Source organism: Microcaecilia unicolor, chromosome 2 (genome assembly GCF_901765095.1).
Source record: "Microcaecilia unicolor chromosome 2, aMicUni1.1, whole genome shotgun sequence".
In the NCBI taxonomy this organism is placed as follows: Eukaryota; Metazoa; Chordata; class Amphibia; order Gymnophiona; family Siphonopidae; genus Microcaecilia; species Microcaecilia unicolor.
Window position 1 is genome coordinate 565208355 of NC_044032.1, and position 18781 is coordinate 565227135.

The window sequence follows — 18781 nt, forward strand, 5'->3', positions numbered from 1 at the left end:
GTGAGGCTACAGTGGTAGCCTGATGTTTGACTGTAGTTCTAGAGTTCACATTAAGCAGAAATTTATGTAATCTTTGTAGCCAGATTCAAGGGACATGCATGGAAATTCTGCTTGTTCTGACTTAAAGAAGGAGCTTTTGGCCTCTGTAAACTAGTCAAAAATGTAATAAGTTAGTCCAATAAGAAAGTATCACCTTATTTTCAGTTTTTGTTTTAATTTTGAATGTAGCAATTGGAATAAATTTACATTTGCTCTCTGTTTTGCATGGTACAAGGGGGCGTTTCTATTTCTTTGGTTTTGCACCGTATACAGAGTATGATTTCTTGGGGTTAAGTTAAATTTTTGTCTAGATTTTTCTGTTTTTAGTTTGTGGGTACTTATTCTATACTTGATGAGGGTCTATCTGTGATTGTGTGTGAAAAAGACTGGGTATTCTGTTAGTATCGAGTGTCTGTGTAGGACTGATCTATACTAATCCAGCAAGTTTAGTTTTCCAGTAGGTATATTGATGTTTTTCTACCCACTGCAATGTTTACATTATTTTGTTTTTCTAGGAAGGACCTTGTGTGACTCCTGGAAGTTAGTGTTATGGCATGGTAGAATTGCTTTATAGGTCCTGAGTGATTTTGTAGAGTTTTATATTACCTCACAGTATGCCTGGTACTGGATTTTGGATTTGAATTTGTATTTAGTTCATGCCTGTTTCAATTGTAGCTAAGTGAGAGTTATGAGAATTAATATTAAGATACAGTAGGTATGTTCCTGTCTCTGGAGGGCTTACAAATCTATGTTAAAGTACTTGTATATATTTCCAGAATACTACAACTATTGTTCTGTTTAATATGTTGTATTATTTTGGTGCACTGTTTTCATTTTTTTGGGGGCACATAATTCCTGGAGTGTATTCAGTGTGTATATTACAGCTGCACCAGAGCCATACAATGAAGGACTTATTCTTCTCGGTGCTCCACCATCTTTTTACTGCTGATATAGGTGTTGCCCACCCCCTACTCTAAGGATTTTAACTTGCTCTGTTCTGTTCTACTCTCCCATACCCTGACCCTAGCCCCACCCTATTACATCACCTAGCCCCACCTAATTTAGCCTCCCCAAACAGCTGAGTCACTGAACGCCTATAGTATCGGGGGGGGGGGGGAGGGGGACAGATTAGGTCTAGTTCTCCTCCTCTGCTGTCATGTGCTAAGAATGGTTAGAAGATGGTTGGAAGGTTACAGTATGGTGTTGCAAACAATCCACCCTTCACTCCCCAAGAGCAGAGACAAAGACAGCAGATAAATGAAACATGGGTACAGCATAGTGCAGGCTATGGGGAGGAGTACCCTAATGGTGCAGTGGCTTGAGAACCAGGGGAACCCAGTTTGATTCCCACTACAGCTCCTTGTGACTCTGGACAAGTCACTTAACCCTCCATTGCCCCAGGTACAAAATAAGTACCTAAGTATAATATGTAAAACTACTTTGGTTGTAACCACAGAGAAGCAGTATATCAAATCCCTGTCAACAAGCTACAGTACCCCCAATTCTAAACATCTTGGTACTGTCATATTGGGCATGGCTGGGCACTGTCTATCTAATCTGGAAGGAATCTAGGAGATTGGATTTTCAAGGAACAGCTTCTCTAGTTTTGGTTTATTAGAAAGCTTGGATGTAAAAGTCCTAGGATTATTACAGTAAAACATAAGAAATACTAAGGAGAAATAACATAAATTATCATATAAAGACATACATTAACTCGGTAGTTCCCAAACCAGGTCCTGGAGGCATCTCAGCCAGTCAGGTTTTTAGGATATCCACAATGAATATTCATGAGAGAGATTTGCATGCACTACCTTCACTGCATGCAGATCTCTCTCATGAATATTCATTGTGGATATCTTGAAAACCTGACAGGGTGGGGTGTCTCCAGGACCAGGTTTGGGAACCACTGCATTAACATAACATAATATAACATAAGTAATGTATGTCTAAGTCACCTTCTTCCTTAATGCAACTGTAAATCTAAATCTGCCCACAGACAGAAAACGCCCCAGCTCTGGCCACTGCTCAATTAACCAATTTCACAGGTGGGACCATTAATAAGCCCTGCTCATAGGCAGCGGCCTAAGTCCATGGCCAACCAATATTTTGCCCAACACCACATCTGCTTAGGGACAGGGGTAGAGATTGATTTGTTTGGCCTATCCAACCACTCTCCTTACTGATCTGTGGAGCACAATCTCTGATTGAGTTTATATACACTGAGAGCCTATCTGAAACACAACAACATCCCTCAAAAAAAAAAAAAAATTAACAAGCCATTTTAAATCTAGTGCCATACATAAAGACTAGGAGTGATGCATTCTGAAACTGGAGATCCCATCACTAGATGTGCTGCACTGTAGAGGGAGGATGGGTGTTTGAAATAACTATGGGATCCTGTCAGCTGTCCTGCCAAAAGGTATAAACAAGGCGGAAGACAAGATAAGGAATGAAGCTAGAATGGGTCATGCTTCTACAGCTGGAAGCTGGGATAAATCCTTTGCAGTGTAGACGTGAATAAATGAATAGCAGTCCCCTAGTTTTGGTAGCTGTTTAGAGTGCTATATAGCAGGCTTTGTCATATAAATATGGGGTCTTATATGCTCATCTACTTAGGAAAATTAGAGAACCAAGGGGGAGGGGAAAAAAGCAAAAACTGGATAAGAAATGATAACCTACAAGTGGTCATGCTTCCACACAGGCAGCTGGGGTATCTTCTAGTGTAGATAGGAATAATAGGGTAGATTAGATGGGCCAAGTGTTCTTTTTTTTCTGCTGTCACCTACTATATTGCTACGCAGATATCTTGCAGATTTGTTAGGGTTACCATATATCTGGATTTCCCTGCACATGTCCTCCTTTTCAGGGTACAGTTGGGGGTCTGAACATTTTTTTTTTCATTTTTTCCAGCCAGCCCAATTCTCTGGGTTTCTGGGCTGGACGGCTGGCAGGTTGGTGGGCAGGCAGGAGAGTGGAAGGGCTTACCTTTTCCCCCCCCCCCCAGCTTACCGTAGCATACCCTGCTGGTCTAGTGGCCTTTTCGGTGCAGCCATTTTCAAGAAGTGGCGGCAGGGGGGGAGGTCAGTAGCAGCAGGCAGGAAAGAGTGGGGTTCCTTCCTGGCTTGAAGAGACCACTAGATCACCAGGGCTTCAAGGTAGGCCTGGGAGGGGAAGGAGAGAAGGGGGCAAGCTGATGGTGGATGGGAGAGAGAAAAGGGGGGCAGCTGCTCATGGATGGTAGGGAGAGAAGGGGCAGTTGCTCATGGATGAGAGGGAAGGGAGAGGAGAGGGGAACATGCTGTATATTTAGAGAAGGGAAAAGGGGGAAATGGAGAGGAGAGGGAGACATGCTGCTCGTGGATGGGAGGGAAAGGAAAGGGGGACATGCTGCTCATGGATGTTTGCTTTTTTGGAAATGTATATCTTTTCTAATTTTGTATTTAGACTACAAAGAAAATGCATGTCTGTTAATTTTACCAGTATTTTCACTGTTTATAGAATCTGGCTGTCTTGGGGGATCAAGGTGACGGCAGGGCCAGGGGCTGGTGGCATTTTATTTTTTTGTCATCTTCTTTTTTTTTTTTTTTTTTTGTCTCCACAAATATGGTAACCCTAAGATTTGTCCATCTGAATTCTGCCATAAAATCACAGGATCAGAATGGCATGTATTATATTAACGTATACAAAAATAAGATGTGAATTTAAAAAAAAAAAAAAGAAACAGGTGTAATAAATGGAATAAGTCCCAGTAAATATCATGTGGCTTCGGTCAGGTGTGGTATTTATTGCAGGTGCATTATTTGGATGTGAAAAATACCATGACTTCATCTGAGCACGTCTATCATCTGAAAAGTATAAGGCCTTGACAGAGCAGATGTTTACAGGGCTGTGAGGAGGTGGTATCTGTGGACATAGGCTTGAAAGGATTTGGCCATTCATAGATGGATACTATAATTGTTGATTTGTTGTGTCTTGTCCTTTGCCTTTTTCCTTCCTGGTTCCCTCCTTTTTGGTCTAATTACTATTTCTGTGGATTTGAGAGAATTTTCTGGTTACTAGCTTTTAGTCTTAATTTGTATGTGTTAAGGTGATAGATTATTGTTTCTTTTTATAAGTCTGCGTGTTGGTAGATAAGTGGGGAGAATGGAGGAGAGTTTGAGTAGGTGGGTGTGAGCATCAGAGAGTGATTAACCTGAATGGGGGGGGGGGGGGAAGAAGAGGTGAACAGGAGAAACATGAGGCAGGTAGAAGGAATTGTGTAAGGTTGAAGCTGCCAGGCCCTTATCATTCCAAGAGAGGTGCAGGATACTTAACCTCAAACTCACAATAGAGGAAAACAAACTGCTATTGAAGAACATGGTGGTGCTATAAAGTCATTTACCTAATTTCTGTTCACCAAGTTGTTAACTGACCCAAGTAACTGGCATTGATTGATTGTCCCAAGCTCAGGTATTAATTGAAAAAGTTCAGAGAAACAACCTTGAGGTCAAACATCCTTCCTGCAGGTCAGCTTTCCTGCTTCAAGCTCTCCCTGACACAAGCCTTGTGCATGGAAGGAATGCCAGAGCAGCCATCAGCCTTCAAAGATGGCAGTAATTGACCTGATCTCTGACACATCCATTATCTGACCTTTATCAGGTCCGAAGGAGGTCAGATAATAGTTAAGTGAATGTGTAATTGTTTCTTCAAAGACAGTAATTTGTAATGAATTCCAGTTCTGCAGATGGTCATGTATAGTTTGCTACTCCTCCCCCTTCTCTTTTTTTTTGGGATTCCAATTCAATTTGTGTCACCATTAGCTTTCACTCACAAGAACTTTATTTTCTACTGCCTAGCCTACTAGTATCAATTCTCAGCCAGGGGCTGATGATCAGAACTCCCTCCTGAACCTACTATTTATTTTCCCCGAGTCTGGTCACTAACTAGCTCCTTTGGGCAATAACTGAGGTTTTCTCCTCCTGCTGCGGTTGCTGTGAACATGTCTCCCCCTGCAATAACAGACCTGGCTAAACCTGGGCTCATGAATCAAACTCAAATTCCCCTGTGGTGGTACTGCCACTGAGACACTTTGCTGGCCTAAGAGCAAGAACATAACATAGGCAACCGAGACCCCTCGGGCCTAAGGGTATATGTGGTATTGTATAATAACAAGCGAGACACATGGTATTTTCTTAACATGGCACAACTTGGCCACAGCTTTATTTCAAATCCAAACAACATTATTAACATCATAACCCTGGGTATACCCAAGCCAATCAGCTTCAGGCTTATTAGTCCACCCAGTCCGCTGTCATAGCAAGACCAATCGTACACAGAGCTCCCCACCGTGCAGCAAGGGAGCTCAACCATAAGCACAGATATCCCAGCTGTCTAGCTTACACCATCAGGCTTTGGTACCCCTCTAAAGCTGCGACAAATATATACAGGTACAATTCCATATTACAACACATTAAATCTGATGCCCGGACGCCGGAAGGGGACGTCCGGGCTCTGCTCGGGGGTATTAAACCCCTTTTTCATCCCTCCCCTTCTCAGCGGGGAGCATCAGTGAGGCGGAAAGCAGCCCACTGCGCCTAGCTCACTCCTCCCACTGACAAGAGCGCGCATTGCCCGTTGGGGCACAGCGCCATGTTAGTGGCGGCTCCGTGCACCGGGGGGGGGGGGGGGGCACTGCGCCTTGCTTAACACAGATGCTGAACCAACCCAACTCATCAGGGGAATCTTCAAGTGCCAATGTTGAAACAGAAGGGAGAGAAGAGAAGCAAAACAGAAAACACCATTCCCAAGGCAAAACAAGTACTATTATAATAGGATCCATTCAAACAAGTGACCAATTAAGATATTTTTAACTTAGCTTTTTCCAGATGCATCTGAATTCTTTTTCTATAGTACCCAAAGTGAAGCTTTGGAAGGGACTGTGGATCCTTGTACTAACATTGTGCATGTAATTCTATAGTGCATACTAATAATTTTTCACTGGTGGGTGATCAGGTCTTCAATTTTCATTTGATCTTCTGAAATAAACCCTTTCACTGGGCAATGTACTTTTCCTTTTATAATTTCTTCTCCTTTGCGAACGAACCTAGATAGTGAACAGGTGGGTTAGTAAAACGACCTGCCGTGCAATAATAGAGGCGAGCAGATAGAACAGTGAAGTGAGACTTCCAGTAATCCTTTCAGCATTTGTGGGCATATGTTTCAAATATTAGGTTTCAAAGCTAGTAGTTGTACAGTTGAGTCACGAAGTGTAATGTAGAGCTTGGGTAGATGTGTTATTCTGTGAAAAATGGATTCATTGCAGCCTTTGTTACCTTTTTTTTGATTAGCACGGATAATCCAAAAGTAGCGATAGATATATATTTTAAGACCCTATAAATATTCTTCAAATGTTAAGATGGGAGCTATGTGACTTGGAAGCTCATGGAAATCATTTTTTTATTTCTCAGTTTTAAATGTATTACAATCCATAATCCCCGGATTCTGTGTATGGCGCACAATTTAATTGAATGATGAACCAATTTGCACCGATAATTGGGTGCTAATCAATTATCAATACTAATTGGCGGCAATTAGAATTTACAAGCGCATCTTGCTAGGCTTATTCTATAATGATACGCACATAAATTGTACTGTGTGGATCTGAAAAGGGGGGGGGACATGGCCACGAGTGGGTCTTTCCAGAAATTTGTGTGCACTGTTACAGAATACACCCGATCCACACCTAATGTAGGCACAGGGATTTATACCAGGCTTCAGCTGGCCCAACTCAGAGTGCCATTTACAAAATAGCACCTAGCGCTCATTTTTTTCAGCGCCATATATAGAATTTGGTCCAGTTCGTAAAGAAAATGCTGTAAGAAAATTAAGTAACAGAAAATCACAATTTAGTAGCATCGAGTCCACATCATGGCAGAGTAATTTCCTACTGAAGCCCAAAAAGAAATTTTAAAAACTAACAATGCAGTAGGAATTGGACATAATTAGAAGATATCTTTTAATCACTCTGTTGTTGGTCCATTGAAATGTGTCACAATCTGCAAAGAATCCTGCATTACAGGACCAGTACAGCTACTGGAATTCTACACTATAGTCTTTAATTGTAAATGATCTCACTGGATTAATGCATTCTAATGCCTTTGTAACATTCTAAAATGTGGACATGTTACTTGTTGCTTCAATAAGGTGTTTCAGCTATCTGTTGTTCTTTTCTAGCTGTGATGGCGTTTCTTTTTGACCTAAAGGCTCTTGTTGACATGATGTCTATTGGCACACTACTTGCATACTCACTTGTGGCAGCATGTGTCCTCATTCTCAGGTAGGTCTCTTTCTGCAGCTTTTTCATTTAAGCATTCAGAAGACTTGTAATTCTTGCTTGCAGTGTCTCCTGAGCATATCTGGTATATATAGCCACCATGCTTTTATAGTGAAGCTCCAGCAAGAGATAACATCAAAACATTTTCTGCTTGTATTCCAGTCGCCTCTCTTTACTCTCATCAGAAACTGTGCAAATTAAAGCTCTCCCATCCTCCAATAAACAGATGAGTGCAGGGGTGAACTGATCATTCAGGCAACTGGGCAGTTCCCGAGGGTGCAGAGGCTCTCCCCCACCAGTGCCACCGCAGCACACTACAACCCCGAGCCTCAATGGGCCCTCCCTGGTTCCACCTTGAAAGGCCCTGGTGGTCTAGTGGCCTCTGTGGGGGCAGGAAAGAAGAACACTCTGTCCTGCCCGCTGCCGCTATTCTGCCCAGTGCCGCCATGTTTTAAAAATGGCTGCCAAAGCTCCCCGCGTCAGTCTCATGAGACTGTCGAGACCTGTGAGACTACCACAGGAAGTCTCGGCATCCATTTTGAAAACATGGCGGCACTGGGCAGAATATCATTAGTGGAGTTCTTTCCTGCCTCTGGAAGAAGCCACTAGACCACCAGGGGCTGTAGTGTGTGGGAGGAGGTGGCGGTGTTAGCCTAGTGCAGTGCAGCAGGGGGGTGGGGTGGCAGGTAGAGGCCAGGGGAGGCCCAATGACCATCACTCCAGCAGCAGCCCAGGTCACTGTCAGTCTGCCCCTGGATGAATGGCTTTCAACAGTAAATGCAAACAGGTTTCTCCTTTTTTTGTGATTTTTCCAGATGCAAAACTTTGCTTACAGCCATAGAATCTGTTCCGTACACCAAATCTATATTAAAAAGGAATGGAGAACAAAACTGAGAATATTGTAATGACTTTGCATCACTCCATGGTGTGATCACACCTTGAATATTCTGTGCAATTTTGGTCACCGCATCTCAAAAAAGATATAGCAGAATTAGAAAAGGTACAGAGAAGAGTGACAAAAATAATAAAGGGGCTGAAGGACTTCCCAATGAAGGAAGGCTAAAGATGCTAGGGCTCTTCAGCTTGGAGAAATGACAACTGAGGGGAGATATGATAGAGGTATATAATATACCGAGTAGAGTGGAATGGGTAGAAGTGAATTGCTTTAAAACAAACCAGTGAAAATATTTCTTCACTCAACGTGTAATTAAACTCTGGAATTTGTTGGCAGAGAATGTGGCAGTTAGCTTAGAATGTTTGGACAAGTTCCTAAAAGAAAAGTCTATAAGCCATTATTATAAGATGAACCTAGGAAAATCCATTTCTTATTTCTAGGATGTCACATAAAATCTGTTTTACTCTTCTGGGCTTTTGCCAGGTACTTGTGATCTGGATTGGCCACTGTTGAAAACAAGATACTGGGTTTGATGGGCATTCAGTCTGCTCCAGTATGGCAGTACTTATATTCTTATGTTTCCTTGAATAATTGAGTGAAGAGAAATTCAGAATCATAAAGCTTCTTGTCTGTGTCTAAACGGACTATATTTAGAACTGCCTTAGGCAGCATTAGCATAATAATAAAAATTAATACTTTGAAAAAACAAGACAAATATGATTACTTTGATTTTTGTGGTTTATAGAATAACGAATAAGCAGAGAGGTTTTGAGTAAATTTAGGCGGTGCCATTTGCACCAACGAAAACTTGGTGCAAATGCCCATGCCTAAATTTATAGACAGAGCACCCTTGTTCTATAATTATGTGTGTAACTCAAAACCATGCCCCCGATCTGCATGAAACGCTCATGCCCCTCCTGTTTCTGCACTCCCTTTTTCAGGCTGTGCATAAATTTAAAGCATGTAACTCCCAATTAAATCTAATTAGTGGCAATAATTGCTTGTTAAAAAGCCAATTATTGGCACTAATTTGCTTGTTATTCTTTTAAATTGTGTGCCCCAAATGGGGATGCACCTAGATATGGATGGGCTTGAGTGTAAATTTTAAGGGGCTTCGACATTAGCTTCAGAACTTTTAGTACAAGAAGAGTGCTGGGCCCTGAGAATGGCAAGGAGAAATCAAACTCGGGTATACATATAAAGTATCGCATACCAAGTAAAATGAGTTTATCTTGTTAGGCAGACTGGATGGACTGTACAGGTCTTGATCTGCCGTCATGTACTATGTTACTAAATTTGCGCTTGCAAGTTTTGGCGACTTTTATAGAATCAGGTGGATAGCGCCAATTCTGTAGGAGAATCTTAGTGCCAAGATACTAGTTATAGAATATTAACATAAGTTTGCATTGATGTGTCGATGTTTAGGTGCACCCTATTAACATATCAATGGCAGGCATAAGCTGTGCATAATTGTAGTACTCTGTAAACTATATACATAACTAGGAGACATGCCCATGGTCCATCCATACTCCACCCATATGTATGCCCCCTTGCAGTTAGGTGTTACGGCACATAGGCGCTACCTTATAGAGTGACACTTTTGCACATAGGCGCCTAACTGTTAACGGTACATTTGATGTGCATAAGTGTTTGATTTTCAAGGCCCTCAGACAAAATGGGCCAGAGTACTTACAGAATAAATTAGTCCTTTACACACCTTTGAGACCTCTTAAGATCCTCTCAGGGATCAACACTATCTGTCTCGTCATCAAAAGAAATTGTACGGTGTGAACACTCACCAGCAAGCCTTCTCAGGAGTAGCCCCCATGCTCTGGAATTTACTTTCAGAGGGGCTATGTATAATTTGAGACTACCTTTACTTCAGGAAGCAGATGAAAGCCTGGCTCTTCTCTCAAACCTTTATTACATAGAGTGACGGACTATACACCCATTCTGCACCTGGGCTAGCTTGCAACACACACTGTAACTTAGATCAGTTCCTTATATCTGGTTTAACTGTACAAAGAACTTGCCTTGAGTTTAGCCACCCATCTATTTATCCCAACTGACTCTGTACCATGCATCTTGTCCCCATCTATATATCTGTATTTGGTTCCTCAGCGATATGGTAACCTGTACTGTAGAAAAGCATTAGTATCATAGCAATGTTATTTGAATGGTCTAATTGTGTGCTTATTAGATATTCCATCACTATTAAGCTTACATTGTATCTCTGTTGTTTGAATTTGTTAGATGTGTATATTTTTGATCCTGTTTCATGGTAATCTTATTTGCTGTTTTCAAGTTTTCCTCTTTCATTGTATTTGCTTATACTTGTTCATTTTACTATTGTTATGCTGTTAACAAAATTGTAAGTTTGATGTTACTGTACCTACTGTACACCGCCTTGGGTGAATCTCTTCAGAAAGGCGGTTAATAAATCCCAGTAAATAAATTGCACACACCTCTAGGCACCAGTTTATAGAATTGCCCTGTTGGTATTCTGTTTTCAGATTTGGTGTTTATGTGTTATTGTTATCAGATTGTTTTGTAGATAAAAAGTCAACTTAGGGTTTTTTTTTTTTTGTCTTTGCTAAGGTATCAGCCCAGTTTAATTTATGAGCGGCCCAGTAGCTCTGCCGAGAAAGAGATGTTGACGGAATCTGAAAGAGAGTCTTCAATAAGTGAATCACAGAGTATACTCAAAGAATCTGGCTCTTGCCTTCATGTACTTTTATATCCTTCGATTCTACCCACAGAATTGTCTGCTTCTATAGTTAGTTTCTTGGTTGGTCTATTAGGTAAGTCACACCTGTCTGATTACGTATTTATGACGTGCAATTGATGCTATTGCATTATTGTAATTGACACAGAGCTTATTCCTGTTTGTTGGCATTTTTTAAACAGCTTTCCTGGTTTGTGGATTGAGCGTCTTTGCAACCTATGGGGTTCAAGCTATCGCTGACCTAGAACCGTGGAGCATTTGCCTTCTTGCTGCATTTATATTACTCTTAATGGTCATAGTGCTTATCATTTGGAGACAGCCACAAAATCAACAAAAGGTTGCTTTTATGGTAAGGTGATATCATGGGATTACATGAATAATCTGGATTTTTGCACTGTCTTCCATCCAGGTGTTAACAGGAATTTAAAAACATTTCTTTTTCTACAGAAGTATACTGTGCAGTGGCTTCTGAAAGGGAGCGAGAAGGAGGAAGTTTATATCTTATTGCATAAATTAAATCATCCACCAGTTGCTATACATGGGACCAGCTTTAATTCATGTATATAGCAGCTGCTTGCATTCTTGCCTTTGGAAATTAGTGCCTGTAAAGTACATGCATGAGAAGCATCGGTGTATTTGGATTTTGTGGGCAAAATACGCTGAGCTGAGGCAAAATAATGCATGCACATTTGGAAATCAACTTACCCATGCTGTGGCTTATTCCGCTGACCTAAACATGCCCACCGGAATACCTTTTCTTAACCGTCTAACAGTATACATGTTGTAAAACCATTTGTGTACTTATAATGGAGCATGGTAGGGCATTTTTCATCCATGAAGATTTTCCTAAGTAAATCACTATTTACCTGCATAAATGGTTTTTGAAACTGGCTCTAAAAATGTAACTACAGTGGTATGGTAACTTCATACAATAGGAGTAAAGGGACCAATAGTCAGCTGGCGGGAGGCAGCCTGTGTAAGTGCCATGGTCAATTTTGACCCTGATATTTAATGCTGGGCCATTTCCAGTGACCAGCATTGACTATCCATTTTTTGGGCGGCTGGCGCTAACCTAACTGGTTAAGCGAATATTCCGCGCTGGCCAGTTAAATTAATAGCAGGCAAAGATAGGACTGCTATTTATATGGTTCGATTTGCCCTTTAAAGTTAGCCGATATTGAGTGTGACTCTTGGGCAGACTGGGTGGACCATTCAGGTCTTTATCTGCTGCCATTTCCTATACTGTGTAGAAATTACCCCCTATGGATCAAATTCTATAACTGATGCCCAAAAATTGGCGCTGAGAAAAAATGCGTTAAGCGCTGTTCAATAAATGTCACTCAAAATTAGGTGCTGTTTATAGAATAGCACTTAGCGCCGGGGTCTGTGCCTAACTATAGATGCAAGGATTTACACCAACTAAACCGTAGTGTTAAATCCTTACACCTAAATTACTTAGCAGGGTTTTAAAAAGGTTTGGATAATTATGTAAAAGAAAAGTCCATAAGCCATTATTAAAACAGACTTGAGAAAATCCACTGCTTATTTCTAGGATAAGCAGCATAAAATCTTTTAATGTTTTGGAATCTTGTCATGTACTTGTGACCTGGTTTGGCCACTGTTGGAAACAGGATATTGGGCTTTGATGGACCTTCAGTCTGTCCCGGTATGGCAACAATTATGTTCTTATAACAACTCATAAATTGAAAGAATGCCCCTGATCTGCCCATGACCCTCCCATAGCCATGCCCTCTTATTGGAGCCGCACATAAAATTTACGCACGGATCCTGTCACCTAAAAATGTGTCTGTAAATTTTAATTAGTGTCAGCGCAGATAATTGATTATTAGCACTCAGTTGGCTTGTTCAGTTGCACATGCAAATTGGGTGCATGCCCAAATTTGCGCAGACATTCTTAGCGCCATTATATAGACTTTGCGGGTATGTATGTAGTTGTGCCATAGTGAGGATTGCATCCATGGTTGCTGCCTACTGGTAACCCCAGCCTTGGAAGCCATACCATCAGTTATATTCTCCCATCTTCGACTCTCTAAAGTTTGACGTTACTGAGCAAAAATTGAGTTGCCTGCTTTATTTCTTCTGCCTGTGGACCACCAACCTGTTCCAACCCGTAGACCAGGGCTGCATAAATGTCAGTAGCGGACCACGACATTACGTAACGTCGGAACCAGAAATGCACAGAGTAGACCTTCTGTGATAAATAAGTTAAAATATAAATAAAAATGATGGAAACAAACTGCTAGAGTGGTTATTCTAAAAATATTTGCAAAATACAGTATTGAAAATTGCCAAAACTCTGTTTAATGATGTTTTATGTGTATACTTCCCATGGTTTTGCAGGCTGCATAAAATTCAGTTGCAGGTTGCCTACCCCTGCTCTAGACTCTGTGACTCTCCCAAACCTGTTTAAATTCTGTCACAGTCTGACTGCTACTATCTCTGCAGATATGCTGTCTCTCTTATTAAAGAAGTATTTTCTCTGAACCTTCCTTCCTGAAACTTCATATTATAACATTTTGTCCTTGATTGTCCTTTTCAGTGGAAGATTTTACTTTCATGTTCTTTATTAAACATGTTAAATGTTTGCCCATGTTTAGCTTGTCCTCTCTTTGGAGTGGAGGAGTGCTGTAATGGTTAGAGCAGCAGGCTAGAAACTGGAGGGCCCAGGTTCAAATCCCATGTCTGCTCCTTGTTGCCTTGGCCAAGTCACTTAACCCTTCATTACCTTGGATCTGATACTGGGCTGCTTCTGGCAGCAGTTCCAGGGTGGGTCATTCACCTCTTTGTTGGGCAGCAGTAATATAGTGGTGCCTCACACTGTGCAGGAGAAGTAGCAAACTACTCCTATGTCAAGAAATCACAAGGGGGGAGGGAAAATCCCTCATTATGTGCTCAGCAGGAGTTGGTTCAACTCAAGGGCACACCTGAATCATAAGAACATAAGGGTTTGCCATACTTGGACAGGCGGAAGGTCCATCATGTCTAGTATCTTGTTTCCAACAATGGCCAACCCAGGTCACATGTACCTAGCAAGATCCCAAAGCAGTACAACACATTTTATGCTGCATATCCTGGAAATAAGCAGTGGATTTTCCCCGAGGCCATGTTAATAATGGCTTATGGACTTTTCTTTTAGGAAGTTATTCAAACCTTTCTTAAACCCCACTAAGCTAACTGCTTTTACAGCATTCTCTGGCAACAAATTCCAGAGTTTAATTACACATTGAGTGAAGAAATGTTTTCTTTGATTTGTTTTAAAATTTCTACTTTGTAGTTTCATTGCATGCCCACTAGTCCTAGTATTTTTGAAAAGCGTAAACAAGTGATTCACGTGTACCTATTCACTCCACTTATTATTTTATAGACCTCTGTCATATCTCCCTTCATCCTTCTTTCATCCAAGCTGAAGAGCTTTAGCCACTTTAGCCTTTCCTCATAGGGAAGTCGTCTCATCTCCTTTATCATTTTTGTCACCCTTCTCTGTACCTTTTTTGAGATGCAGTGACCAGAATTGCACACAGTACTCAAGGTGCAGTTGCACCATAGAGCAACATAAAGGCATTATAACATCATCATTTTTGTTTTCCATTCCTTTCCTAATAATACCTAATATTCTATATGCTTTCTTAGATGCTGCTATACACTGAGCAGAGGGTTTCAACGTATCATCAATGATGACACCTAGATCCCTTTCCTGATTGGTGACTCCCAATGGGGAACCTTGCATCACGTAGCTATAGTTTGGGTTCCTCTTTCCCACATGCATCACTTTGTACTTGCTCATATTAAACGTCATCTGCCATTTGGATGCCCAGTCTCCCAGTCTCGTAAGGTTGTCTTGCAATTTTTCACAATCGTCTTGCAATTTAACAACTTTGAATAACTTTGTGTCATCAGCAAATTTAATTATCTTACTAGTTATTCCCATCTCTAGATCATTTATAAATATGTTAAAAAGCAGCGGGCCTAATACAGACCCCTGCGGAACCCCACTTTCTATCCTTCTCCATTGGGAATACTGACCATTTAGCCCTGCTCTTTGTTTTCTATCTTTAAAGCAGCTTTTAATCCATGCTAGAACACTACCTCCTATCCCATGAGTTTCCAATTTCCTCTGGAGTCTTTGATGAGGTACTTTGTCAAATGCCTTTTGAAAATCCAGATACACAATATCGACCAGCTCACCTTTATCCACATGTTTGTTCACCCCTTCAAAGAAATGTAGTAGATTGGTGAGGCAAGATTTCCCTTCACTAAATCGATGTTGTCTGTCTTATTAAACCATGCTTATATATATGTACCTCTAGAACCCTTTTTAAAAATCGGTGTTACATTGGCCACCCTCCAATCTTCTGGCACCATTCTTGATTTTAAAGATAAATTACATATTTCGAACAATAGTTCTGCAATCAGTAATCTGGATCCTCTCTTTCTATTATTTCTTCAGGTGTGACTACATTTTGTGTCTTAAGTTTCCCTTGTAAAGTTTGGTGTACAGGCCTTGCATCCTTTTTATAGCAGTTTTCTGAACTATTTGCGTCCTTGTAATGTCCTTAGCAAAGGTATGGTCTCCAGAACTGAACATAGTACTTAACATAAGGTCTCATTATTATACTGATTCAAAGACAATATTCTCTCCTTTTCCCTACTGATTGTGCCCCTTCTTAGGCAACTGAGCATACCGTTGGTTTTCCCTTCTGCATATACTTTTATATGTGTATATGGGAGTGAATTTTGCATAGCCTGCTTTCTGGGTTTTGCGTGTAGCAAACCTTTTTACAATTATCCTCATTCTAGTGTGAAATGAAAGATGTGCCATGTTTGATATCCTGATGTCTTACAACATTATCTGTTTTCACTCTGTTCCCTCAGGTTCCTCTGCTGCCGTTCTTGCCAACGTTTAGCATTTTGGTGAACATTTACTTGATGGTGCAGTTAAGTGGTGAAACATGGATCAGGTTTAGCATCTGGATGGCACTTGGTAGGTGGTTTTGTCATTTTAAAAATATATTGATTATATTAAAGGTGATCGTCTAACAGGGTGTCTGAGAGGCGCCTGTCCTATAAAGGAAAGTAGCTGCCTACTTTCCTTTATAGCAGAAGTTCTCAACCCAGTCCTCGGGATACACCTAGCTGGTCAGGTTTTTTAGATATCCACAATGAATATGAATGAGATACATTTGCATGGCATGCAAATATATCATGCATATTCATTGTTGTTAACCCCTGCTTTATAGAATACTTGCATAACAGGGTAGATACATGTGCAATATATAGGCACGACCACTTACACCAGCCATAGAGCTGGTGTAACTACTGGCGCCTACATGCTGAAGATACACAGGTACTTTATAGCAGTGTTTCCCGAGTCCAGTCCTGGAGTACCCCTTGCCAGTCAGGTTTTCAGGATAGCCACAATAAATATGCATGAACTTGATTTACATGCACTGCCTCCATTATATGCAAATTTCTTTCATGCATATTTATTGTAGATATCCTGAAAACCTGACTGCAAGCCAGTTCTGAATATGCATATGATTGGAGCTGGGGTTGCCTCACAATCAGATGAGCTTAGCAGAAAACAAAACATTACCCATAAACTGAAAGACACTCTGGAGAAGGAACAGGAGAACATTATAGGTACTTTAGTCCCTCTGTGGGAGGAGAGGGTCTGATGTGATGGTCTTTACAAAGCATCTGTCATCTTCTGGTTCTTCTAACATGTATGCCCTAGACCAACTTAACTGTCTCATTTCAGGACTATGTGTCCCCTATTAAAATCTCCTTTTAGATAGCAGTGCCGGTGAAATTCTTGAAAGCACCATCCTAACCATTTCTTAGTTCTATTGCTGACTGTTAATTATTTTCATTTATTTTTCACCCACCAATCAAAGTGAGTTTAATACTGTCTTTCTTTCTATGTGCTTTTGATTTGTTTTACTCTATCTTATTTTATTAAACATAAAAAGAGTAAGACAGAATAAAACAAATCAAAAGGAGCAAAACAAAATTATCCAGTGATTGTCATCATCATTTAAGTAAAAATGTCCATAAGGACAACACTATTGCACTGCAGGTAATGATAGCCCTTGGTGAGTTGTCTTCCTGTCCATCTTTCCAGTGAACCACTATATCTCTCTCATATGTTAACCCCATACTCAAATTCAAGAACATTGCGATCATCGTTCCAAAACCTACTGATAGTACCATTCATCAAATCAAATCAGGTCTTATATACCGCTAATAATCCCCTTTGTAGGGATCAGTGTGGCTTACATCAGTTAGCTACATAAGGATATAAAGTGGAGGATGAAGTGGGTATTTAGAAGATAAGAAGAATGTTAGTGTAGGTAGGGCTGTGGACAGAAGCTATTCTGTACAGAGAAGATAACTCAACACACTAGGAAGGCAATTTTTTCAGTTTAGGGTCCTGAACATTGGAATAAACTACCTCAGCCTTTTCAGCATTAGACATCTCTCCAAAACTTAAAAACAGAACTCAGTGTTTATTTTCTCTGATTGTGAAGAAACAGTGTGTTTTAAGCCTATAAATTGTATTAGATATTTTCCTATTTTAATTATGTCCTGAAGTGTATTTCTCCTATTTGGCCAGCAGGTGGTGTTTCTTTGCTGTAAAGCTGTTATAGGGAACTGAATGTTCTTTTTCTTTAACAAAAGCAGGAAGCAAGCAGCAGTATACTTTCAAATCTTGTTAACTGGGCTCTAAATGGCCCAGGATCTCATTTCCTTTAGGGTGTACTGATTTTGCCTTCAGGCTTAGCCAGGAAGAAAAGAGAGCATAATCTCTTTGCTGAGGCTCAGTAAACAAACAGTTATATATCCTGATCTTCCCAGGCACTTTTTCTAGGAAGTGTGCAAATGTTTAGTTAGTGTTATAATTGATCCATATTTCAGTTACCTGCTATTGTTTGCTAATTGCACATTTTTTTTGGTTGTGTTCAATTTTTATGAGAATAAACAAAATTGTTTGTTCGCTCTTGCTTGTCTGAACTGATAAAGAATCCTGATGGTTTGTTAGGTCTGTGAGTGCTTTCTGGGAACTGTGCGACCACTGGGAGTATGGCTCTAGTAATCTAGAAATCACTGGGAATAATTTGAGAGTGGGAGACTCGCCAAGAGGCGGTTGTGACCCAGTCAGTGGGAGGAGGGTGCTAGTGTAGAGCATGAGTAACAGGTGCAGGCGGACCTGAGCTGTGCTGGGGATAGACCCTCTAAGTGGCCATGGGATAACCCCAGGTGGGTGGCTAGGCATTTTGTGACACTGATGCATATTCCTAATATCTCCATTGCAATCCATGGAAGTTGAGCCTGTTGGACCCAACAGACCAGTTGGATGCCTCCCTTTTCTATCCCCTCTTCTTCTATCCCATCAAAAAATTGTAGTTCTGTTCCGTCCTTCTTTCTTCATATGGTATTATTTTCTTCCTTTCCTATAAACTTTAGACTGTAAGCCGCCTAGACATGCTTTTTGATGGGCGGAATAGTAAACCCTGAAGGAACTTCCTAAGCATCACCAGGGTGGGCATTCATTTCTCCCAGAAGATGTTGTCATCTGAACTTGTAGTTTGCAGAAAGTGTCCTGGAGGGGCTACACCAGCAGTATGGAGTTGGTGCTGTTAGGGGCCTGGAATGGATGCGCTTAGGCATTGTTCTCATGTTTGAGGTGAGGGAGGCAAAGGACTTTGTACTTTTGACATAATACTCAAAGTATAAAGGTTTCTAGCTGGGTAGGGATTCCTTTTGTCTGGAGAGATGGTTGAAGGTGAAT

The 18781-nt window shown here is 40.9% G+C and overlaps 1 protein-coding gene across 2 annotated transcripts in view; it reads left to right on the forward strand.

The window, feature by feature from the left end:
- The window catches only part of SLC7A2 (solute carrier family 7 member 2), a 216224-nt gene that overhangs the window by 184563 nt on the left and 12880 nt on the right, over window positions 1–18781 (forward strand). For both annotated transcript variants that reach the window (XM_030191453.1, XM_030191451.1), the window contains 4 exons: window positions 7252–7354; window positions 10845–11047; window positions 11154–11320; window positions 15865–15973. In XM_030191453.1, the coding sequence (XP_030047313.1) occupies window positions 7252–7354; window positions 10845–11047; window positions 11154–11320; window positions 15865–15973 (582 nt within the window). The remainder of the gene's footprint in view (window positions 1–7251; window positions 7355–10844; window positions 11048–11153; window positions 11321–15864; window positions 15974–18781) is intronic.